At 43.3% G+C, this 26,817-nt stretch overlaps 2 protein-coding genes and 1 long non-coding RNA gene across 3 annotated transcripts; all 3 read left to right on the forward strand.

Annotated features, from left to right (window-relative positions):
* The first annotated feature begins 4,873 nt into the window (after nt 1-4,873).
* Nucleotides 4,874-5,602, forward strand: LOC103639575 (uncharacterized). The gene is made up of 3 exons (XR_559540.3): nt 4,874-4,986; nt 5,055-5,186; nt 5,479-5,602. It is a non-coding gene; the product is annotated as an uncharacterized lncRNA (long non-coding RNA).
* A 730-nt stretch (nt 5,603-6,332) lies between these two features.
* LOC109942675 (zinc finger CCCH domain-containing protein 22) lies at nt 6,333-7,332 on the forward strand. Its single transcript, XM_020544819.1, has 3 exons — nt 6,333-6,600; nt 6,680-6,788; nt 7,197-7,332. Exons 1-3 carry the CDS (start codon nt 6,333-6,335, stop codon nt 7,330-7,332), a joined length of 513 nt encoding a protein of 170 aa, XP_020400408.1.
* A 1,077-nt stretch (nt 7,333-8,409) lies between these two features.
* Nucleotides 8,410-19,409, forward strand: LOC100194318 (XS domain containing protein expressed). The gene is made up of 3 exons (NM_001139356.1): nt 8,410-9,176; nt 17,242-17,549; nt 18,772-19,409. Exons 1-3 carry the CDS (start codon nt 8,458-8,460, stop codon nt 19,122-19,124), a joined length of 1,380 nt encoding a protein of 459 aa, NP_001132828.1. The 5' UTR covers nt 8,410-8,457; the 3' UTR covers nt 19,125-19,409.
* The last annotated feature ends 7,408 nt before the right edge of the window (nt 19,410-26,817 follow it).

Consider the following 26,817-nt stretch of genomic DNA (forward strand, 5'->3'; position numbering starts at 1 on the left):
TGATCGGTCCATTCAAGGCGTCGTCCACGTACCTTGCTTCCTTGATCATCATTCGCCCGCTGACGAATTTTCCTAAGACTTCTTCGGGCGACATTTTGGTGTACCTGGGATTCTCACGAATATTATTCACCAAATGAGGATCAAGAACGGTAAAGGACCTTAGCATTAGTCGGACGACGTCGTGGTCCGTCCATCGCGTGCTTCCGTAGCTCCTTATTTTGTTGACAAGGGTCTTGAGCCGGTTGTATGTTTGAGTTGGCTCCTCGCCCCTTATCATCGCGAACCGTCCAAGCTCGCCCTCCACCAACTCCATTTTGGTGAGCAAGGTAGCGTCATTTCCCTCATGAGAGATCTTGAGGGTATCCCAGATTTGCTTGGCGTTATCCAAGCCACTCACTTTATTATATTCATCCCTGCACAATGAGGCTAGAAGAACAGTAGTAGCTTGTGCATTCTTATGGATTTGCTCATTAATGAATATAGGACTATCCGAACTATTAAAGTGCATTCCACTATCTACAATCTCCCATATGCTAGGATGGAGAGAGAATAGGTGACTACGCATTTTGTGGCTCCAAAATCCGTAGTCCTCCCCATCAAAGTGTGGGGGCTTGCCGAGTGGAATGGAAAGCAAATGTGAATTTGAACTTTGCGGAATACGAGAGTAGTCAAAAGAAAAGTTAGAATTAACCGGTTTCCTTTGCTCGTAGTCGATGTGGTCGTTGTCCTTTTGGGAAGATGTAGACTCATCACTGTCGTCATAGTAGACGATCTCCTTGATGCGCCTCGTCTTCTTCTTCTTCCCTTCCTTTCGTCTATGACCCGAGCCAGAGTCGGTAGGCTTGTCATCTTTGGGCTCATTGACGAAGGACTCCTTCTCCTTATCGTTGATCACGATTCCCTTCCCCTTAGGATCCATCTCTTCGGGCGGTTAGTCCCTTTCTTGAAGAGAACGGCTCCGATACCAATTGAGAGCACCTAGAGGGGGGGGGGGGGTGAATAGGTGATCCTGTAAAAGTTCAAAACTTAAGCCACAAAAACTTGTTAAGGGTTAGCACAAGTATGGCTAAGTGGCTAGAGAGAACTCAAAACACGATAACCACAAGAAAGCAATCACAGAGTTGACACGGTGGTTATCCCGTGGTTCGGCCAAGTACAAAACTTGCCTACTCCACGTTGTGGCGTCCCAACGGACGAGAGTTGCACTCAACTCCTCTCAAGTGATCCAATGATCAACTTGAATACCACGGTGTTTTTCTTTCCTTTGATCTTTTCCCGTTTGCGAGGAATCTCCACAACTTGGAGTCTCTCGCCCTTACAATTGAGTTCACAAAGAAATACGGAGTAAGGTGGGAATGAGCAACGCACACAAGACTCGAAAATCAGAGCAACAACACGCACACAAGTCGCAACAAGAGCTCGCAACGCAACACAAAGAGTTCACAACTCCACAAGAGCTCTATATGCTATCACAATGAAACGAATGCGTGAGATTGATGTCTTGGTGCTTAGAAGAGTTGTAGGAATTCTTGGTGTACTCCTCCATGCGCCTAGGGGTCCCTTTTATAGCCCCAAGGCAGCTAGGAGCCGTTGGGAACAAATCTGGAAGGCCATCTTTGCCTTCTGTCTCGTGGCGCACCGGACAGTCCGGTGCACACCGGACACTGTCCGGTGCCCGATTTGTTTCCTTAAACAGCGCATCGGACCGTTGCTGTCAGAGTCAGATCTGCGCACCGTTGGCGCACCGGACATGTCCGGTGCACACCGGACAGTCCGGTGCTTCCTTCCGACCGTTGGCTCGGCCACGTGTCGCGCGCCGATCGCGCGGCCGACCGTTGGCCCGGCCGACCGTTGGCTCACCGGACAGTCCGGTGCACACCGGACAGTCCGGTGAATTATAGCCGAAGTCGCCGGAGAAAAACCCGAGAGTGGCCTCTTCGGCCAAGGCAGCCTGGTGCACCGGACACTGTCCGGTGCACCACCGGACACTGTCCGGTGCACCACCGGACAGTCCGGTGCCCCAGACCGAAACAGCCCCTTGGCTGCACACAGCCAAGTCTTCTCTTCTTCTTCTTCTTTCTGTTTCTTACACTTAGACAAATATATTAGTACACAAAACCAATGTACTAAGACTTAGAAACATACCTTTTCTCTAGATTTGCACTTTGTTCATCCATGGGCGTTGATTCACATTTAAACACTTGTGTTGACACTCAATCACCAAAATACTTAGAAATGGCCCAAGGGCACATTTCCCTTTCACGTAGCCAGGGTCTTTATTTCTCGGCCTGTCATTCGCCTCGAGGGGATCGTCCCTAACCCTCCATCCATACCTGTGTTTCTCGCGGAATCGCTGGCAGATCCATATGCGGATCTCGCAGAATTTTGGATCTTTCTTTGTTCTACATTATCGCAGTTTAGCGTCATCAGCATGTTCTTGCATGTTTCTACATTTCTTTTTCCTTATCCTAGATGTTCTCTCCGGATAGACGTTTCATCGTTTTCATCTAAAACCTTAACCTGAAACAGGAGTATAATAAGTTCGAGTTTAGAGACTATTCGACTTGACATTTTGGCGAGCTCTCGGGGAAAACTGTTCCCTGTAGGGGGTTTCATGTCTTCCTCTGTTCCCCTAATGTTTTGTTTGATAAGAAATTAAGAATTGTATGTTGATGATCTATTGAAACCAATGGATGATTTGTTGAAATGAACGTTTTTGGCGATTTGATTCGGTTGCTTGAGAACTGAAAATCTTCTTTCCTTATTCGATTAGGTTGCCTGCGGGAGAGTCTAAGAGGTTTGGTGTTGTCAAGTTGTTCCTATATTCTCATGTGCTGTCCCATTTGTAGGATCTTCAAAGTTTAGGAATTCAAATGTGAGAAGAACAACATGTTATTGTACTGTACCCACTAAAAACAGAGAATGAATTGAGCAACATAATTTCTTTCGCCACAAGTATCACTTTCGTGTGCATACTAATTAATTTTGTTTTGTTAATTTGTGAGTCCAAGGACCTGTACCATTGACCCATTGTTATAGTTTCTGAAGTCTCTGATTATTGCTGTCGTAACTGTTTGCATGACTTCACCATGACGCTTTGTTTGGTCTGGTTTCATCAGATCACACAGATCGTTATCTTAGTTTGTACCACTGCTATTGTTGATCATCTGGTAATTTGTTTGTTTATTTATGGATTCCATTATATAACTGCAAGATACTCCTTAGGATCATCCGATCTATATGGCTGTATGTGAGGAGAATATTGTACCTCAAGGGAGTGCTGTCGTGGTACCGCTTCTTCCGTCATGAGCTGTAGCTTGGCTACCAAAAAGCGCCTTAATCAACATGCACACAGGCCCAAAGAAATAAGTGCCCCCGGGGCCTACCAGGGATAGACAATCAAGGGCCTTAATACAGTCAAATGAGATGCAGTGCACTGGCCACAGTTTAATGGAGGACAACTATGCTCTGAATTTGGTTAAAGAACAATGGTAATTAGAGCACATATTTTGCATATGAACATTTCATATATGTGCTCTGGATTTGCAGTTTGATTATCTTTGTAGGAGGGTATTGTCCAACAATCTGCTCAAGGTGAAGGAATCAATGATATTTTTTTGTTATCATATATCATATGTTCAAGTTACATGAGTACATTGTCTTAGCAAGTTGTAATAGCTAAAATATACGGGATACTATAGCCTTTGTTGCTACTAGGACATTAGCATTTCCCTTTCATTTACCAAAGTTTGGTTTTTTGTTAGGCTTTTAATTGGCAAACAAAAAGTTGATGCATGCAGGATGATTTTGTTGTTATTGCGATCTCGCTGGTGGTAGGTTGGGTGCACGGAGGCAGACACCGCGAATCCGTCGGTGGCTCCGGCAGAAGTCGGCACCGTTGCGGGCCCACTGCCCAACACGGCTGGTCTGGAGGCGCTGACCGGCGCCATGGACAAGCTGGAGACCGTCTTGAGGCCCAAGGAGGGTCAGTCCAATCCGACCGGTATGAGCCTTATCCCTACGACGTGCCTACGACGTTCTTTCGGTTTTTGGCTTCGGGCCTTAGGGTTTGATGAGTTCCCCTGTTTGTGTAGGGCATAAGCGGGGCACTACCGATAAAGATATAACAACTAAGATAAAGAGAGCCATGGATTTATCGGAGGATTTATCGGCAAAGATAAAGAAAACAAAGGATAATGTGGCTGGGATATTGAATAAGCCACAAGCGGCAGCCACCAGCAGGCGTCAGGAGCCCTGGTGCAGACTAATTTCACAATATACCATGGTGCGACTTCTCTTCTGTCTTTTCACTTCTCTTTCAATTAGTAGAACTCACCCATGATCTCTCGTGCTTTGGATGAGACCTTAATTACCAAGAACTACATGGCACATGTTAATCGTTCTTTGTAATTGCTATAGAAATACCATATAAAACCTCATATGAGAACTCAGGAATATGCAATACTACCTTGAACCTTACCTGTTCTCTATCTGCTCTGAGTCTTGTAACTTTAAAGAAAGCACCATCCAACCCCATTCAGTTGCAATATACACAGATACGCTTTCTGTTTGTGGAAAAATAATTTCATACATAGTTCTATCTCAGTGCCAAGGTTATTAAGATGTTTTGTGTTTCATTTTTGCTTTATTGGATAGGCTGTATGTGATGTGACATTTGGCTGCATTTGTTGAGAAAATTCAATGTCCCATTGTTAGTGCTTGTGTGCATATGATATTGTATAAGATTTAGGATTTAAGGTGCCTTTCAGTGAGTTAACGAACTTTATTATTACTCTTTGGAGCAACTAAAATGATTGAACTTTTTATCATATACCAATGGATTGTCATCTGCTGTATTTTTTTCAACGGCACCCTACCCTTTCTATTTACGGTGCGCTTTTCACTATCGGTCATGGAGCACATCATGATTTCAGACTGGGCGAATCATCCACTGCCTCACCTGTTTGTAGACTGAAGCAGGCTAAGGTACTATGAATTTATTTTTTGTTTTTTCCCTGCATTTGTTCCCCTTTTATTCTGACATTTTGTTCTAGCGAGGTGCACTCCTTGAAGTCTTTGAATCCAAAGTTGTCCGTGTCAATGGGAAATCTTTGGACAAGGCTGCCAAGGTTACCTTGAATGCAGGAGATGAAATTATCTTCCGTTCACCAGTGAGGCATGCTTATGTATCCTTTTCTATTGTCTATTTCTTTATCTATTAAATACTCCCTATGTTTTTGTTTTTTTATATGTATGACACCTGGACAGGTTAAAATAATTAACAAAGGAATAATTACCTGTCTTAAACATCATATTTTAAAACAAAGGGAGCATCTTACTTTTATGATTAAGGCTAACCGGCTAAACACAAATGAACCTTGATTTTTATTGGACTTGTTAGTAATAAATATAATGTAATGATGGTCAAAGAAGTAACATTTGTCATTGGAAGTTTTTATTTCCTTAATGTAATGGTAGATATTTGAGCAACTTCATCAGGAGAAATCAAGCACTCCAGCATTATCCTCCACTTGCAGTAGTATCCAGCAGGGGCAGTGCTCATATTTCAAAGATATTCAAGGTCATTTATCATCTAAAGGGCACAAAGTCCCAACCTCTACTTTGGAAGATGTCGGTCTTCATTGTTGCCTCCTCGGCGAGATCCACGGCCAGGCAAGCCCATCCTGCCCACGCTGCTCTCCATGTAATAGCGGTCCCAGCAGATCTCCTCTCCCCCGCGGTCCACTCCCCCAACGAGCTGCTCTCCATGGAACACCGGGGTCGCGGTCTCCGACTCAGCAAGATCCATGGCTGGCGTCCTCCTCTGCTGCTGAGCCCAGCTCTCGCCTCTCTGATCGAGGTACGCTACCTACGCCTGATATTGTTTGTGGTTGAAAATTCAGCGATTATTAGGCTCTGCTCGATTCGGTGCTTCGTTGTGTCCATGGGGGGTTTTGAGCTGGGCCTCTGGAGGCTTTTGCGCAGCGAGGATGTCGGCGCTGGGACTCAGATTCATGGTGCTCCTAATGCACGTGTTGTTCGTTGGCGTTGTCTTCATCCTCAATCCGACCTCGACTGGCGAATCCATAGGGAGCCGTGGTATGACTCTTTCTCTCGTTTTTTCTTCTAAATTTGGTCATGTGCTTCTACTTGATGTGGAGAAGCGTGTTCTAGACCTTTATTTTATCCTAACTGTGCTCAAGGTTTCCTGCTGTCGAGTATGTTTTTATGTTATCGAGTGGAGTATGTTTATAGCTGTCTTACTATTAACCGTTTGCCTGATTTAAGAATTAACATGCTGGGTTTTGGGGTTGTTTAAATTAGGACCAAGGATGATGTACGGGAACATGACTAACCAGCACGAGGCGTTCCTGAGGAGGAAGCTGGAGGAGGAGCAGGCAACTGAGCTACAGCAAGCCATAGAGCTGGAGGGGCGCCGCTTCATGGGGCTGCAGCTCCTCGACCTCAAGAGCAGGGGCCACCACCATCTCGGTTCAGGCGCGCCCATGCCTATGCGACAAGCCACCGATGGCAAAGGCAGCGACAGCAACGGGAACGACAACGCGTCCCATTTGGAGGATGCCATCAGCATCATCCAAGGTCCGCACTCCTCGACCCTGACAAGTCCCCATGGCCGTGACTTTTGGATCCATCCGTCATCCATCCTCTCTGATTGCAGATAAGAGGATGATGAGCAGCCTTGCAATGAATGCTCCTGCTGCTGATGCTGAAGGCGAGCACGAGGAGCAGCAGGGAGAGGGCGGTGGTGGCTGTGATAAGAAGATGCAGTGTTTGTCGGATGCATCATAAGTGTGGTTTGGAGAATTGGTAACCTATTCTTCGGCAAATACAGATTGCTTCGAACCTGTGGCCTCTCAGTGAGACACGCATCCTTGATCTTATGTTGGATATGTAAAAACTAATCATCAAGCCCTAGACTAATCCAACCCAAACCTAAGATTTTGGTAGGGTTTATTTAAGCAAAACTAACCCTATTGTCATCAGCCTGTCTACCATTGTACCTGGGAAAGTGATCTTGATGCTGACACATGTTTCCACTATTTGATGGCCAGCTTATGGTTAAATAGAGGATAAGCTTGTATAATTAGTAACTAGCTATGTACTGTGTGATGTATTATTTTACATGGGGCATAAAATACTTGTAGTAAATAAGAGGTTGTGTTTTTTATGTCCAGGTACTGGATAGGAATGGAATACCCCTCTCACTCTGCCTCGTTTCACACGTTGCCGTCACAGCCAGTGCAGCTTGCTACTGCACTAGAGGAATGGAAGAATCTGAAGTATGCAGCGTCAGGTCGCGTCGCGCTGTGAAATTTGACTCGCGCCAACTGCTTTTGGCCCCTTTTTAGCTAAAGGCTGGACCTTTTGAGCCGCTCGTCCGTCCGTGGGGACACAGAAGCTTCTATTCTACTACTGCGCCAGCCATTGCGTACGTTAGTTGCTTCTTCTTTCGAAAATGATTCATATTGACCTGCTGGGGGCGCTCAGTCTTGTGGCAGAAGCAATGGCGGGTTCGGTAGAAGAGGGGATCGATCCGACTCCCAGCTTGCGTCCAGCTTTTGCTATTCTTTTCGCCACCCTTTAGAGCATCTCCAAGAGCTCTCCATAAAACGACTCCTCAAAATCAGTTTTAAGGGGCATCTAAATAATAAGTGGGGGTAAATTTTAATCCTTTCTCCAACAGATCCCTTAAAACAGCAGTTTGTTTCTAGGGAGCCCAAAAAAATCCTCATTTGTAGCTACAAATGAGGGAGTTTTAAGGGCTATGAAAAAGTTGGGGGCGCTTTAGGGGAACTGTTGGAGACATGTTTTTGTGTTTTTCCCAAAAAAATAGATTTAGAGGAGACTTCTGGGGAGCTTTTGGAGATGCTCTTAGGAGTACTGCCGTGGTAGCGGATGGCTACTAGCTAGCAATAGCAGCTGCAAGTCGCCTGGCATCGAGCAAATTGCTGGTGAAGGTTTTGTGCTCCTGGTTCGCTGAATATTGGGCCAGCCAAAGCCCGAATCAGCAGGTGCTGAGAGTGGAGTGAGGTTAATATATCTTATCATTACATGTTTACTCCGTAGCAACGCACGAGTCTTCACCTAGTGTTGATAATATGACAAAAAAAGTGATACTCCCTCTGTCCCAGTATATAAGGCGTAACCACCTCTGGTTCAAAGATTAAGAAATGCATTTAATTGTCTCTATACCATTGCATCGATATACGTATGTATAGAGAGAGCACGCCTTAAATTGTGGGACAAGAATAAAAAGTGGTTACGCTTTATATCCTGAGACGGAGGGAGTATAAGTAAAAAAAATTTAGGGAGAACCGCTACGCCTGGGAGACCCTTTCTGATTTTGGGGCTGTACACCATCACGTCATCTCACCTTCAGATCAAAGGGCCCAATTCCACCCATCCCCATCGCGATCGCCTCTCTCCAGCTAAGCGATGAAGAACCCTAACCCTCCTCCCTCGCGTCCCTCCGCCGCAGGCAAGGAGCCCCCCGCAGGCATGGCGCCGCCCCGCAAATCTCGCTGGGGCCCACCGCCACCGGGCGTTGCCGGCGACAAGGCCGCGCCATCCACCTCCGCCCGCCGCACCCCGACCCCGACCCCCACCCGCACAGCGGACTCCAGGCGCCATCCGGGGGCCCCTCACGCGCCAGCACCGCACGCCCGCAACCCCGGGTCGCAGGCGGTCGCTCTCCGGCCGCAGGCTCGTCCGCAACCTCCGGCGGTGGAGACTCCTCCCCCGCAGCCGTACGGCTTCCACAACCTGGACCGCCGCGTCATGCCCCTCGCCGACGGCACCGTCCGAACCTACTTCGCCCTGCCCCCTGACTACAGCTTCGAGCCGGTGCCCCTGCCACCCCTCCCACACCGCCTCCTCCCCCGCGCCGCCCCGGACCTCTGGCCGCCGCCGCTACATTTGCAGATGCCGCCGCACGAGGCTAGGCGCAAACACCCTGCCGAACAGGACGAGGGCTTCGCGAGGCACCCCAAGCAGCCGCGGCTCGACGAGCCGCATCAACCGCCGCCGCATGCCAAGGTGGACGGGCATGCGCTCAGGAGGGCGTTCCTCAAATACGCCAAGATGCTCAACGAGAGCTCGGCGCAGAGGCGGAGCTATCTCGAGGGCGGCCGTGTCCCGTGCCTCGCCTGTGGCAGGTTTGGCGAGCCCACATCGTTTGTTGCCTTCTTCCTGCTAAGCTTTCTAGACTTTCTAGTATCATCTGTAGTCAAGTTTCTGTGCTGGCTTCTTGCTATTGTTAAGTTGGCTCTTACTCTGACTTGATACGACCTTTTTTCGCTATGAGCCTATAGTTAAACTGGAACTGACTATGTTATGTCTGTGTCTGGCTGGAGAAATCCACCAAACAGTATCTCCTCATTGCTATGGTCTAGTTGAGCTGGCACTGATTATGTTATGTCTATGTCTGGGTGGAGAAATCAACCGAACAATATCTCTTTACTGAAAATTGTTGCCAATAGGTCTTTCTTTACTCTTTAGTATATCATACGGCTTTATTGGTATGCATTTTTTATAGGCAGAGTTATGTGTTGGTTACGGGATGACAATTAGGTATCAGCAGTACTAGGAATGTTGAGGTTACTTAGTTTTGTCTGGTACTGGTGTTGCAGTTGCTAGGCATGTCTAGCCTTTTGCTACTTGATATAATGCCATCATTGTTCTAAGGATTAGTTTGAATAATTTTTTTTCATCATAAGGCTGTCCTCACCAGTGGGTGTAAATGGACGTGCAAAACACTGTTTCGGCACGGTAGATGCACTGTAGACAGAGTGGGGTTTGAAATAGTTGGTGGTATAGGCTATTCACTGGTGAGTGGTGAGGATAGCCTACGAGTAATGGTATATCCATTCTAGTGAGCCATATATCTATCACCGGCACAGCGGCACTTATTTCATGCCCTCTGGTTTTGTAATGCATAAGATTACTCTGTACATATTTTTTCTTATGTCTCTTTACCGCCTACTTAAGATTGAATTACATCTGTTTTCTACACATCGAAGATTGAATTAAAATGGCACTTGTGTGATCAGAAGTGTACATAGAAGTATAGAACCTCAGTGGTTTCATCTGCATTGATGTGCGAGGTTATCTGAGTACTGATTTCTGAATATATATATGTCATGTACGGTCGCACGTACAGGCGTGCCCGGGATACGCGTTGGGCGGCAGAGCGCGCCGATCTCGCGCGCGAGGAGCGCGAGCTGGGTGCTGCCAGCGGCTAAGAAGGGAAGTCGGATCTCCCTTTCCTAGAATAAAGAGATTCCCTGCTGCAGTTGGGATAAGAAGGAAAGTAGGATTTCTATTACTATCTTTGTAGTCCTAGAATTATGGAGGGGGTTCCCTCGATCGGTTGGCCCTTGGGCTATATAAGCTGTAACCAGTCGACTGGTAAGGGGAGCAAAAAAGATTATTGTCCCTAATCTCCTACCTCTCCTTACCAGTCTCAAGCCACCAGCAGAGGGCCATAACCTCGTGGTGAGGTCTGGAGCGCGACTACGAGTTACGTAGTCGTGGTCCGGCGACGCTGGGAGCCGAGACACTTGACAATATATAATCTGTAATTCTGTATATCCTGCTTTACTTGTGAATTCTTATATGTGGTGGCAAGGACAGATCTGGTAGATCTGCTACTATTATCTGTGTTGACTGATTGCTTGGTTGCAGTTGTGTGCTTGTGAATGTTACTTGATCTTGTTGCAGCTCTTATATTTGTGTGTTTAGTTTATTATTGTGCTATGTTTTTTTTTCCATTTTTTCATTGTTAATTTCACTCTCACACTTTTATGTTTGTGTATTGCTGGCATGATTTATGATCTGAATATGTTTCTTTCCCAACATATCTCAAGCACATGTTTTCTGAAGCATTCGATTGCTACTGGGCTTCAGGTGGCCCTATCATATACATAGCATACTTGTGTATTTTGAGTGTCAAATACTTTGTGAATCATCAATGCTTGGGTGCATTTTGTTCTTAGTTTCTAGACAAATACGAGATTCATTATTGTGCTTATTTGCAACCTATTCGGTTGTCTGTACAAGGCCAGGCCAGTTTCATAGGATGCAGTTTTAGGCTGTTTGGTTGCTTGGACAAAGACTTGGGCCTGTGCCACAGGATGCAAAAGAGCTCCCTCACCCTGGCTCCTTTGAAACGAGTTTCACTTCTGTTTCCCGCGGGCCTGGTTCACTAGATGCGAGGTGGCTCACCGCTAACGATATGATTAGTACGTAATTCGTATATATTAAATGATATTAGTGATTTTCAGACCTAATTAAGGCTTAATAAGGAAAACTAAAAAGGGCGTACCCAGTGCCGTAGGCTTCCCGCACTGTGCGGGGTCTGGGGAAGGGTATCTTTAAGCGCCAACCGCCAAGCCTTACCCGCATAATATGCAGAGGCTGGGGCTCGAACCCGTGACCTTCCGGTTACATACGGTAGGATCTACCGCTGCATCAGGCCCACCCTTCATTAATAAGGAAAACTAAGACTATTAAAACATACATATATACTCCCTCCCATGGATTTCAGATCGCCTGATCGTTTGGCCTGGGAGATCAGCCAATTAGTCTTGATTAGAGCGACGATCAGGGTGATTATTCGCCCCTAATCGACCCTAGTCGTCAGTGGCGGAGGACGCCAAAAAAATTAGGTATTGCTAAAGCAACAAAGAATAAAAAATTATGATACAGTTTAAAGCAACTTGTACTTTAAAAAGGTAATAGATCTATTGGATTAAGCACGTTGTTCTGTTTCTATTCAATAATTCAAATAATCAAATAAATCAGATTTTCAAATAATCAAATAAATCTGGTGTCTAGACCTGGACGGCTGGACTGGACGTCGGGGTGGCCTGTGGCCGCCTGGCCGGGTGGGGCGGCGCGCTTACTCGCTGCGGGCCTGTGGCACAGCGCACAGCGGCACTCAGACAGTGCGGCCTGCGGCGCTGCTGTGCTGGCGGCTGGCGCTGTGCACGCGGCAGTGCGGCACGCCGGCAGGCAGCACGCGGCAGCGGCACGGCGCACTTGCAGCGGCACTGGCGCGGCCTGGGCGGGATGAGCCGTGGCCCGCAAGCAACTGCAGGCCTGCAGCGCGCCGGTGGGAGTGCGGGACGGCGTGCAGGACGACGCTGGCGGCTGGCGGCCCGACGCACTCGAAGCTCGGCGTAGCTTGTTGAGGATGAGGATATGGATAACCTAATGTCTTACTGGGCCGGCTCAAGGTATTGCCCAAGCAATACTGGGCCATACTGGGCCCTCCGCCCCTGCTAGTCGTCCACCTGGTCACTAGGAGCCCAGGACATATATACACGCATGCACGCACCTATAGAATATACTTAGAAGTTAAAATATAGAGTAGAGACTAGAATTATGAAAATTGACCAGCATGGCAGCAGTATGAATTTTGAAAATGGAAAACAGAGATCATCAGCAATAGCAAGTCTATATGAAATTTTGAAATTGCAAGTCTACAACTTACAGGACCATAACCAACAACTATATGAGATCATCGTCCAGCTTGAAATGATCACCAGCAGCTCCAGCTTCTTCTTCTGCAACATCGTTCTAAAGTAACACATAGTAAGTATCACTTACTGCTGAAAAAATGGTCCAGTTTCTCCGGCCCCTGGGTAGCCGCCGATGAGACAGGTCACAGGAGTGTCCGAGTCCGAGGGAAAGATAGGTGACAGAGGGGGGAGAGCAGAGAAGAGTGAAGAAGAGAATGGAAATGGAGCTGGAGCCGCCGTCCTGGCCTCAGGGAATCTGAAGAGACTGGGCGGCTAATTAATATTGGCTTCAGGGCCTTAAACAGCTGTTGGACTACCCTGAGCAGATTTAAGTTGATCGTCTGATTGCCCACTAGGACGATTAATCACTCTATATCGCGATTAGGCTGACGATAAGGCCGATCAGTTCCTCTGATCGAATCGACACCTCTGATCGAGTACTGGTAGCCGATCAGACCGACTAATCGCGGTTAGTTGGAGGATATGTAATCACTGCTCCCTCCAATACTATTTCTTAGGCCGGTGCAGTTTGAGAAATTTCCCTCTTGTTAGGCGTCTTCTAGGAACCAAAGCAGGCATTAATGGCCACATGGAAACCAAACTGTTGGCTGCAACTGGACACTAGCATTTTTTTGTGATGTGCTGAGTAGCAACCACATGCATGTATGCATGCATGATGCATCCAAGGAGTGAATGCAGTGAAACAGGAATCCAACATAGGGCTGTGACCTTGCAAGTATGAGCTCACAATACTGCGCCATTTAATGCCTCTTGGTCTATGGTGTTTCCGTGATATCTGGAATTTGAGCCCCTGCTCCTAAGAAACGGTGCTGGAGGGAGTAATTACCTTTGCCTTCACATTTTATCCAAACGGTACCTGAATGGACAAATACGAGCAACCAAATCAAACGACCTTGTATGAGCACAGCTTAGCTTAAATGAGCCTGGCTGAGCTCATACGAGCCAGACTAGGTGATACAGGTGACCAAACAGGTTATTGATATCCCAAGTGCCTTATCGGTAGTATCTAAAGTATCAGGATATTTGAAAACAAGCCATTTCTTGAGGTATTGTGGTTGTTTGGGATGTTAAGAAACATAACTTTATATGTTTTTTTTGTAATTGTTTCTCCTGAAATTGTGCTGCTTCATTTCCTTTTTTTGTCATATCTTTTATTGTTGGTCTATTTTGCATGATGCCATACATTATTAGACTTATTATGTGGTTGATATAGTAATTGCAATATTCCTGATGTAGGCCTTTTTTATAGCTTATAATCACCGACAAGGCCTGCAATGGCTCCTAGGATTAGCCTTTTACTATTCTAGTATTCACACTTAACCCCCATGAGGAGGATACCCCTGCTCACATCATGTCCTTCTGCTTGTATTTGGCCTAAATTGCAAACTGTGCATGGTCACTATTCCTGGTTGAGATAAGCTGCAACCTATGTGTCTTCTCTGCTCCGTCAATCTGCACGTTCATGCTTACATTGTGCTGTGTAACTAATTGTACACTGTTGGGATTGTGAGGAGTGGGTGAGCAGCTATATTTGAGAACGATGAATAGGATAGCTGCAACAATGGATTTGCTCATGACAGCTTTGTTAGTGAATACATCTATGGAAGCTGAGAGGATAAGCTGATAAAGATGATGAGAAGTAATGGTGATATGTGGAAGTTATTGGATATTAGAATGAATTTTCTTAAGGTAATTCATTTGTCGGTGAGTTTTTCTCTTTTTGTTGGAGGTTTTTGGAGATGTGAAAGGGAGGCGTGAGATTGTGAGGACATGACATACACATACCATCACTCACCAGCCAGGTTTTTTATTGTACCATTGTAGTAAAGGCACATCAAGCCGGCATCTATAAAGCCCGCTATGTCCCTGGAAATTTAAGGTGAAGCCAGATTGTTGAAGTTTGGTCAAATCTTTCAGTCTGTTGGAATAAGTGAATCTTGAAACATAGTTCATATTCTGTGCAGAGGCTGAAATGTATCATACAGTCTTGTGGTGAATCAGATGTTTACAAAATTCCAACAGCCATAGGAAATTGTTAAGTGGGCAAATTTCACAATATGATATTTGAATTAGGTACTTAGGTTCGCACTCTTATGAAAATGTCTTTCCTTTTTAAAAAGGCCACCATATGCATGGGAACCTCCCTTCTGCAGCCCCAACCAATTTTTCCATAAATGACTGCCTGCATTTTGAAAGTGTAGTTGACTATGCTGCTTCCTAAGTGCCTAACTGGATGAGTGAAACCAATTGCTTCCTGATGCAGAAGGGGATCCATATATTTTGCCTACCTTAAAAAGTTTCTGACAGTTCATGTTATGTTTCAACTTTTCAAAAGATGTTATTGTACTGCTAATATGTCAGTAGGATTTGATTTGGAAACAAGTACTCAAGCCTAGGTGCAAACCTCAAAACTAGTTAACCACTGTTGTCCCAGTGTCGCCTAGGAGTCCAGGCTGCTGGCAACGGACGCCATGGTCTGTCGCCTCACCTGAAGCCAGCTAGGCGGGCGTCTGGCTGACTTAGATGATGCCACGGTGATTAGGTGGGCTCCCAGGCGACGCCGTGCCACCGCCTAGCTGCTGAAGTATGCTCCATTGTGTCATATGTGTATGCCTTGTGCCCTATGCGTCCAAGTACATGTTTCCTCTTCTTTCTTTCCCTGCTGCCGCCACAAGCTCTATTAGCCGCTGATGCAACTTCGACCAACCTTCTCCAGCTCCTTGCTCCCCAGGTTGCCCACCCGCCCGTGCCTGGAGAGTGGAGACCATGATCTTTTTTGGTCTCATGTTGATGAAGCTATTAGTACAACATCACTACATTGCCACAATTTTCCTGGGATGACCAGGACCTATAGTGGTCAAAATGGTGCTGCTTCAATATCCACCACAACCACAATTTCAGAACAAGGACAAGCATTAGGAGAAGAGGGAGAAGCTGAAATTGACTTTGTTGCTCCTGATGATCTACATGTTGAGGATGCGGGCGGCATAAATGAGATGGACTTAGGCCATCTCCAGCAGACTGTGTAAACGGCCGTGCAAAGTACTGTTTTGCACTGTAGACTACACTGTTTGCAGAGTAGAGTTTGAAATAAGGAGTGAGATAAGGAGTGAAATAGGGAGTCTACTGGAGATAGTCTTAGATATAGATTAGGCCTTACGAGCTTAGGGCAGTATGCCATATTTATCAATTGTTTAGTTTATCATATGTTTGTTGGATCTATGTAGTTGATTGCTACTTGCAGGACCTACATTTTTTATTTGCTAGTGTTTGACGTATTATATATGTTGCATACTTGCTGCTGGACAAATGGGCTGTCGAGACGCCTAGGTGTCCAGGCGCCCGACTGGTAACTTGCCTAACCGTTGCGCTGTAAGCTTATTAAAACGATAAAACGTTGGAACGCTCATGGGTGAAATTTTGACTTTTAAACGTTTAAACTTTGTTTAAACGTAGTTTTAAACAACATAGGAAAAATACCAATATATCATAATTTCAGACAATAATATGAAGTTAAATACCAAAACAGAGAGGTTAGTGGCTTACCAAAACTTCACCCATGAGCTGGATTGAACCCCAAAAGTAACTAATAGACCGGTCCAAAAATAGCTAATGGTCTAAAATGCATAAAACACTGCGTTTTACAGTTTAGAACGCCAAAACGCTAAAACGTGATTTCAACCTCTAATTAGAGTTTTGATGTTTAAACGTAGTTTTAATAACTGGCGCTGTGATAACCATGCTATCAACAAATCCATGACATGTCCCTCTATGCTCCTGCATTCCATACAATCTTCAGAGCACAGGAGCTGTCAACAAAGTTATATTACATCATTTTACCAGTGACTTGAATCAACAACAACAGCAACAACAAAGCCTTTTAGTCTCAAGCAAGTTGGGGTAGGCATTAAAATTTAACTGAAACCATAAGTCAAAGTTGAAGGCTTCAAGCACCTGGATAGTTGTTTTCCATTCCTTGCATTCCCATTCAAGGCTAGATCTTTGGGTATATTCCATCCTTTCAGGTCTTGTTTTACTGCATCTTTCCATCTTGCATTCCCATTCAAGGCTAGATCTTTGGGTATATTCCATCCTTTCAGGTCTTGTTTTACTGCATCTTTCCATGTCAACTTCGACCTTCCCCTGCCTCTCTTCCCATTGCTATCACGCCTTAGGATTCCACACATTGTTGCTTCTGGAGGTCTCCGCTGGAATTGTCCAAACCATCTTAACCGGTGTTGGACAAGCTTTTCTCAATTGATGCTATCCCTAGCCTATCATGTATATCATTGTTCTGGACTCGATCCCTTCTTATATGGCCGCAAATCCAACGTAACATACATATTTCCACAACACTTATATGTTGAACATGTCGTCTTTTTGTAGGCCTACATTCGACACCATACAACATCCTATAAAACTTGTCTTTTGACTTCTGAGTATGTCTAAAATTGTTTTTCTATTGATTGTTGTTTCTCTTTACCATAGGATCATATCTTACTTTTTAGTTATGGTACTTTTGTGACAAGACTTGCTTTGCAGATTTCTTGTTTAGATTCACTTCATTTCTCGATCCTATTACACTGTAATGAACTGGTTTAGCTCGCTAGTTTCCAGCTGTTACTCGTCGGATCTTAATTTATTTGTGATTATGTCTGGTCATTCTGCACTATTCCAGGTCTTCTAAGGACTTTGCTGATGTCCATGGACTTGTCATGCATGCTTACAACCCACCAAATGCAGATTCACTTGTTGATCATCTTGGTTTGCACAAGGCATTGTGTGTTCTTATGGGATGGGATTATACAAAAGTCCCTGAGAACTTTAAGGGCTACCAATCATTACCTTCTGACCTTGTCCAAGCAAGTAGGGAGGACCTCATTGTCTGGCCGCCTACTGTTATCATTCACAATACTTCGACTGGGAGGAAGAAAGATGGTCGCTTGGAGGGTTTAGGGAACAAAGAAATGGATAAAAAAATGACAGGTATATTTTTATCACAACCTTTAAGTTATGCAGTGTTTGCATACAAGTGCCGGTGGCATATATATGCTTTATTATACAGCATTCAATGTATTTTTATTAACACATTATCACAATTTGCTTACTGCTGCTATGCAAAGTCAGGATTTTGCTGCTTTTTTGTTCCTTGCTGGGTTGTAAAGCTGCTCTTTCTTTGCTGATTGGATGTAGTGCCAACTGCGGAACTGCGAAGGCAGTACTCATGAGGTGCTATGCTGGTACATTAGTCCATGCCAGCTGTCTCATAGGTTGCCTCATGCATTGGCATTTTGGGTTTTAGGTGATGTGGAGGAGAGGAAGGGAAGTGAGGCAAGATGCTGTTTTCTCATGATACAATTAACCTCGTAAGCTAAATTAGCGCTATAAGACGACTCACATACTTTTCTTCCCCTGACACACAAATTAAGGGGACATAGAGTTGCTATGCGGCAACTAAAAAGGCAACCTAATTGTAGGGGCTGCCAGTTAAGTCTCAGGATTACGTGGAGGCTATGAGGATTACCTGGTAATTTATTCGTAAAGCTTGACCTTATGAAGAGCTCTGTTGCTGTTGTTGGGTACCACTACTCTCCAGTCTCCAGGTCTTTTGTTAGGCTACAGTTAGTAGTGCATCAATGCTTTGATTGGATGCTTTCTGTTGAATTTGCAATCAGCTAAATGTGACTAATGCCTTGGCTTCTGCACAGACAGTAAGTAATTGAAGTTTCTATGCAACAGTAATTTGCTGCATCTGTCTTTGTTGCATGAACACGACACATGTATCATCCCTATATCAAGGGGTTCAGTTATGTTCTGTCTTGTCAGTGTGGTGGCCAGATGATTGATCTACTTCAAGCAAATTTATTTGTTCCCGTTGGTCAGATACTCAGATATGGAAAATGACATTTCTCTGTCCAACGTTTAGCGATGCCACTTCTGTTTAAAGAACTGTAGCGTCATTGTGGGGTTCATTTTCTGTGCTTAACTAAATAAACTATCTAATGTAAGCAAGCAGCAATGCCATTCAGTCTTTAGCTTGTAAGGCCACAAGTTAGAATTAAGCCATATCTGGAGCAGAGAAATAAAATCACTTAAGAAATACATCCTGGTTTATGAAACCATGCCTCTTCTAAGCACATGTTTTTGCAATAATGTCATATATATCACAGTAATATTTGCTGTGTCAATCTCGTATCTTTGTTTTCAGAACTAGGGTTTTCTGGTGGGAAGTCGAAGTCCTTGTATGGAAAGGAAGGACATATGGGTTTGACACTTATCAAGTTTGCAAACAACTCATCTGGCTTGAAGGAGGCTGAGCGTCTTGCTGAGTATCTTGAGAGGCAAGATCGTGGACGTATAGGTTGGTCACGCGCTCATGCCAGTCGTTCTGTAGATTCAGATCAGAACCCTTTGTTGGTCGAGACGGATACCAGGACAGCTGAGAAAAAGAGGATACTTTATGGGTACCTAGCAATTGCATCCGATCTGGACGAACTAGACTCAGATTCTAGAAAAAGGGCTTCCCTCCAGAGCAGAAGAGAATTCGACCCAAACGAATGATCTCTTGTCATAAAGCCCACCCCCATCAGTTCATTAAATTTGCACTGAGGCGTGCATACCTATCTCTGATCCCAATTTATAAATTCATACTGCTGCTGTGGAGAAAAGGTGTTACCTTGAATATAATATCTGCCGCTAGTTGAGTTATAACCACTAGTTCTGGAAGCTGTATTTGCACTATGTGTATTTTCTTGCACGCGTCTATGGCTCACGATTTGACTGGCTATTTGGAAGAGATCTGTCTTCCTATTTAAGTATCGCCCGTTGCATGATTCATTGCTCTTCATTTGGAAGTGATGTTGCATAGACCTCCTGATTGGTATCTTTTATGTATTATAGCATTCCCTTTCTTTCTTGACTTCCCATGAATATTTAAATTTCTGCTAAGACGGTAGTGGCTACATATTCCTTGGCACTTCTGAACATGTCTGGTTCTTTGAATATCAGAGTATATTGTTGCAATAGGTTGTTGCCACTCTTTTGGGCATTCATGCTGTTTGTGTTGTTTTATGTAAGAGGGTGTAATATTCAGAAATCCTTGTGTGAATTTGCGCGAAGTAGAAGATGATAAAGGTATTTAAATGCTAAATAGTAGCATGCTTTTTACTTGAGTTCTTGTTTGTCTATTGGGCAATCTGGTATCATAAATTCTATTTGTCCGGAGGTTAAAGCAGACAAGTCAGAGTGCATGCCCGAGAAACCAAAACCATATTTATGCTTCAAATTTCTTAGCTTCCAGTAGAATACATATTAAGATTTTGCTTGGACTATTTAGGCTCTGAATGGATATCTCATGAGTTGATGCTGAGGTCACAGTTAGATCTCAAACGGCCTAAGTCTCGCTGTGACAAATGTGCAGACCAGATGTGTGACGAAGGAAATTGAAATCTTAAATGCTGGTGTTTGTTCTGACAGTTTTGACTATAGATGTGGATCTGCTACATAGATTTACCCTATATTGTGGTCAACTGTTTTCTGATCCAGTAAGGTGCTTGTCATATAATTTGCTGTTCCTGTGACCCAAAACACCTCTAAATTGGAAGTGGTACAGAGGTCCGATTATAATTAGGTGTGAAAATGTTTAGCGACACTGTATAAACTTGACATGACAAAACTGAGAGCTTAAGAGTGTGTTTGGTTGGATGTATCAGAAGGGATGGAAGGGGGCGGCCACAGTTTTTAAGAGTCATATAGAGGCGAGATAAACACCAGAGTATTTTTTTGTGTCGGTGTCATCCCCAAAAAAATTAGGGGACCGTGTCGTCCCCTGCCTCATCTCACTTTAACCTCAAACCAAACACATCCTAAATGCTGGTGTGAGAAGGTTTTCCTGTCTTATAGCGACACTGTAGACTTGACCTGATACGTATGACAGAAAACTGAAAGCTGAAATGGTGTTGTGACTCACCTGTGAATTTGCCCTATAGATTTCCCCTATATTATCGTTAACTTGTCATCTAATTTTCTGTTTCTGGAATCCAAACACCTCTTCGTTGGATGGATGGTAGATGTATGCAGAGGTTCACTTAGATATCAAGCGGTCTTTATTTTAAAAGTTACCGTCCCCTTCCTACAATAAAGGTCGTTTTGGGTTTTCTAGGTATATAGTTTTTGGTATGTGACTAGATACTATAGGATATGCCTAAATGTATATAATACAACTTATGTATTTAGAAAAGCCAATGCGATCTACAAATTGGAAAAATATGGAAGAGGGAGAGTATAATGTATTAACAAGATGTATTACGGAATACGGAGAAAACTGATAGCATGTGTTCTGAATATAGATAGATGTCGATGTGCTCCAATATTTTGCACTGACTATTGTGGCATCCGCTAAATATACTTGTTATCTCGGTCCCAACTGGAGCCCCAGGTCCAGAGCAGATAGTTTAACTAATTACTGATTACAGAATGATTGCGCTTGGCTTTCTCTGGAGGCTGTGTTGCATCTCTGGTAGACGGTAGTGGTAGGGCGCCAAAGATGCCGTGATACTGTTGTTTCCTTTCCTATTTCGATGCTGGAAACGCTTAGTTCTCCTTTGGAACAAAGGAATAGTGAAGGAGTTTTAATGGGTTGAAATTCTATAGAATTTTTTTCTATGTGATCTTTGGAACAAAGGATTTAGTTTCTACAAATCTAATAAAAATCCTAAGGAATAAACCATTGTAACGAGATTCTGGAGGATTTCTAATACGAGTTTCAACCTATTGAAAAAATTTCAACGGGTTTGCAAGTGTCATGTAACTCTATTTCTACATTTTTCTTTCTATTCCCATGTTTTACTCAGTCGTGTGCTGTACCTGACGGGCCGACTGGTTTTACACGGCGTCTCGATTACTATTACTGCCTTAGCAAACCAAGCAGCCAAAATTTGCCGGGGTTCTTTACAATGACGAGGTACATGGCATCTATGCACACTAGTGGATTATGTTATAGTTAGCCTTAGGCTATCCACTATAAAGGCTGATTTAGTGACCAGAGATTTAGCAAGGGGTTTTCACCCCTAGAATCTCTTTCATTTCTCTTGTCACTAAACCAATCCTAAGGGCTAGTTTAGGAGCCAACAATTGTTGAATAATGTAGGGTTGACCTAATTAATATTCAATAATAGCCAATGTTAATGTTCCATTTTTAATGCTATGGTGTACTAATAAATTATCACTATATTGGAAGTTCAAAATAACAAATCAATCAACTTAAATAGGTGGATCAAGATCCAATTGGTGCCTTTTGTGGCAGATTTCTTGGTGGATAGTGGAGAAGTGGTTGGGCAGCGTTACATGATGCCTGGGAGACAAGAGTGGGTAGTGCCTCCTCGATGTTGCTCTGTAACGGTCTGATTGGATGGATGCGCGTTCACGCGCAGGCTGGCGCTGCCCTGTCCAACCAGATTTGATAGTTTTGAGTGTATGGGTGGATGCATGCTAATAACATCGAAAATGGTTTATTTTGCATCCACCCATACATGTTGTGCCTCCCACATACACGCAACCGGACATAATCTCAAATAAAGTCAACGCATGTGGTGATTCGAGATAAGATGGTGTGAGTAACCAATCAGGCGGTAAATGAATCCATGGAGACAAGAGGAACTCCAAAGCTCATTGTCGATGGCCAATTTCACTGTTTGCTGCACAAGTTTTGCCTCTAAACTAGGGGTGAATCCACACGTGGATATGCTAGTGAGCAAGAATATCTACTCGTTGGGTAGACGAGTATGTATATGGGTGGACACTACCCATATCCGTGTACCCGTGAGTAAAATATACCTGCATGAAACTATTATTATCAATAATATATCTAAAAGAAAAACCTTCTTTGATTATTATTTTTTTAACTATTAAATTATATAATCGCATGGTTTGCTATCTTTTAAGTTGAACTTATATTTGTGTGTTTATTTAATATTTTAAGTGATAAGAATATTAGAATTTGAGATCCTCCTATTCAGTATGAGTTACCCGACGGGTAAAATTAATCGTGTGGGTATAGGTATGGTTAAGATTCTATACACACGAGTATATGTGAGTAATCCGATCAGTATAATTTTTACTGATGGGTATGTGTACGAAATAGTACTACCCGATGAGTATGTATACCCGTTGTCATCCCTAGATATGGATAGAGGGGTACACTGATGGCACGAAAGAGGCTAACGAGCTTGTAGCCCGATGGAAAAAGACTAGCATCTGGAGGTCGCGAGTTAGATGATCCTTGGTGACATGAAATTTTAACCATTGGTAATTAAAAAAAATCTCCCACCCAAGCTAAATTATCCGGTGACGATAGCTCCCTGTGAGCCTTTTTTTTGGATAGCACTATAGAAAGCTGTGGATGAAAAGCTAAGGACTTCTTTGATCAAAGGATAATTTTCTAAATCCTGTGTTTGTAAACTAATTTATGTGAAATTTCTATATTATTTCTGTGAAATCCTGCGTTTAAAGTTGAAGATATGGGAAAACTTTATCATGGCTTGTTGTGGTAGAGAACCAAATATTGGCTCAGCTCGTAAAGAGGTTGTGGCAAGCTTTGGCGAAGTTTAATTACTAGCTAAATCTATAGTGTGTCCACAACAAGAAATCGATAACGAAATCGATATTGCTAGTTACGTGAACGTATGAAAAGATAAAAATAATCACTAGTTTTAGATGCGAACCAGCGCCGCGCACTCTGCGGTATTCCTAGGGGATGACAATAGGTATCCGAAACACAATAATCGATAGGTAAAAACCCTATTAGAGCATGTGTGATGAATTTCGATAATCAGGTATTTTATTGGGTCTTTTGTTATACCCATCAGATATAGTGGACGTGGGTATATTTTCTCTTGCCCCATACCCGTTATTCGATGGAAAACCCACTAACATATGACATGTGGGTTTGAATTAAGGTGCTCTCTCATTCATGAGCTTGTATGATGTTGACATTTAATGTTGAATGTTGTTAACCTTATGACAAATTATGTTGGGTTCGATGAATTTGTCATGCTAGCACAAAAATAATATGTTATTTAACATCTTTCAATATTTATGAGTTATGTGGTTTCAAAATTTTGTATTTGGTATTTACTTTTGTGATACAAATGACCATATCTATTGTAATGTTAGTGTGTATGGGTACCCGATAGGTACCCGCTACTAGTGGTCGGTAGGACGTAATTTTGTATCTATAATGGGTAGCGACTAGTGAGTATGAGTACATAACATTTTTCTATAATGGGTATGAGTATGGCTACTCGTAGTGGGTATGACGTAATTTTATATCCATAATGGATGAGTATGAGTATAGAACATTTTTTCTAATGGATATGGGTGTGACTTTATGTGTCTATTGGGTACCTTACCTACTGTCATTCCTACTCTCCCCTTAGTGTTCTGTTTTTTTCTACACCACATGGATATGAGAGATTGAAGAAAAAAATGGTATAAATTTTGACTTGCTATGAATTTAAGCCAACCTAATTCCATCAAAAAAAAAATGTTCTAGATGGGAACCTGTTGGATAAAAATAACCGATGGCTAGCTGTGCAAATTATCTCTCTTCTAACAACAACATTTTTCAAGCAACACAAAGCGCACTAATTTAGCATGTAAATTTATGTTTAAGAGAAGAGGAACTGATTCATTGGCTCGAACCGCGGTGCACATTTATTTGTGGATATACATCTGATTCCAGCTTCAGCCCTATTTGGCTTTTTGTCTAATATTGCGGAGCCACGAGTTAGATATGCTGCAACTTTTTAAACAGTTGGTTCCCACTATATTTGCAGCTTTGATTCTGTTGACTATATTTTCCGTGGAATCACAGTTTACCTAAAGTTAGTTGTGGCAGGGTCTTGCTCTCAAAGTCTTCTCTTCTCTGCCAGCAGCAACTCAACACATGGATAGTTCCTGAACATTTTCATCAGCTGTAGAAAGGACGAGATCAAATCAGGTGCAGTACTGACAATATTGTATTTGTAGCTAGCAATTCACGGGCGAGGTAATCTCAGCAGTTCATACCAGCAATGCTAGCTTGAACGTCAGCATCCGAGTTGAATTCCTGTGCAATAAAACAAACGCTCCTTTTGTGATCTATCGCCTTCAGAGCGCAACTGAATTCAGAGTTATATATGTGCCTGCCCATGCTTACAGGTCAAATCAAGACCTCCTGCTCAATAAGTATTCAGAGAAATGCTGAAAGGCACTATTTTCTCTTGATTGCTAAATGACTTCTTAATAAAAAAATCTCAAATATAAAAGGTATCGTATCAACTTAAAGAGTAATGCATCAACCCATGGTACTCATCATAGATGTTATAGCAAGTTGTCTATCATACCGTTGAATAAATAAAAATAAAACATTTAAGGTAAAATAAAGTAAAATTCCACCATTCTAAACCTGGATATATAAAATAAAGTAAAATTCTCGTAACATGTATTTTTAACGGAACTCTAGAGTGAAGCTTACTATGATAGAAACTCAAAAGAAAACGATGAATAGTGTTGGTAGGATATAGCTATTTTCTTAGACGGGATGAACCATCAAGATTACACCATCTTAAGTGATCAAGTATCGTCTTAGGGGCAATAATACACTTAAATTGAAATAAACTGTCAATCCTTCGAATCTATCCTGATAAAACCACTAACAAGGATCGAATACCATTTTCTCACACAAAGGTGAGACGCAGAGAAATACAATAGATCATGAAACTGTAGATTAAGAAAGTGCTTGATTTATTACATAAATCAAAGTTTGACATTAAGAAACATTGTTTTAGTGCAGCGGATAACAACTAACGACGGTAAATTGGGAGTAGGGCAAAGCCTGGCTCACTACTCCTGATCCTCTCCTGCTGAGGCAGGATCCCTCTCGTCCGTCCAACCCGGTGACGGAGTGGCTGGCCAAGTCACACCATCAACCATGTCTTGCAACGAACTTGTAAAATTATGTCACAAGTAAGATTGAGTATACTAATAATCAGCTAGACTTACCCGGTGTGAGAAGTCTACTCCACCTCTAAACCATAAAGTTGTTTGGCCGAGGGGTTTAGTTTGCCAAAAGCAATAGCTGAGTCTAAGTCAAGTTTTAGCCTTTCCAAGTTCTATGATATTCCTTACACTAGGTTTGCCTCCTCCTAAGCATACATGGTAATAATTATTTAATGCAATCAACACTTTAGCTCATGAAACCCCTTTCACGTTTACTCAATGCAGTATAATGGATCAAGCAGTCCCATTGGCTGCGAGAAGTAGACGATTCAAATCGAGTTTTAACCATGCAAGGTAAACCTAAACACACGACAGTCAGGGCACTCCATCCCCACACACGTCAACTGTCCCCATCGATTCCTCGTCATCAGAATAGGGCTCACGACATTGTCATACAATGTTCCACTGACCCCGGCTATCGCCGAGCAATGACCATACTTGTACCCACCATAGCTAACATGAGAGACTCCATCTCAGGACCAATGAGGGATAAAGTCTGTGGGCAGGTTCACTCAGATACTAGGCTTATCGGTTACCATATTTCCAGACATGTGTTTAGTACGTTCAAACACTTGACTCAAGTAGCCACATGTTAATCCTTATTCCTATTTATGTCTCATAGACAGGGCATCCCCATGGATCCATGTCCATGGACAAACATAATTCGGTTATCAAATGGATACAATCAATTCCTGACCTCGCGCGAGTGCTAGAAAAATCAATCGACTTCTACTGAGATCCTTAAATTAGCAAAGCAGCTACTCGGCCTAGCATACTAGTATTCGTCTCAAAAAGGAACCTGAGTTTGTGCAACTAGAGTTTCAAGCAATTCCTACACTTAAGTGCACGTTACAATCCTGCAAATAATAATTGCAGTAAAGTAGCATATATAACGGTTATGCATAAAACCGGTGCTTGCCTTCAGGTGCGGGTGCAGCGGGGAGTTATCCAATGGCAGGTTCGAGAGCTAACTTCTGGACTTCTCTTTGTTTAACTCTTTGCTTCGAAATCAACACGTACTCTCTGACCACAAGATTGCAATCGAATGAATGCAATATATATATATATATATATATATATATATATATATATATATATATATGCTATGATACGCAAGAACTTATTGAAGGGGTATAGTAAGTAATACTAAGTTACTTAGCGAAAGTGAGAATCTACTTTCATTGAGTTAAACGTTCAGGAAGTGGCTTCTAGTTGT

The sequence above is a fragment of the Zea mays genome, chromosome 9, assembly GCF_902167145.1.
Source record: "Zea mays cultivar B73 chromosome 9, Zm-B73-REFERENCE-NAM-5.0, whole genome shotgun sequence".
NCBI lineage: Eukaryota > Viridiplantae > Streptophyta > Magnoliopsida > Poales > Poaceae > Zea > Zea mays.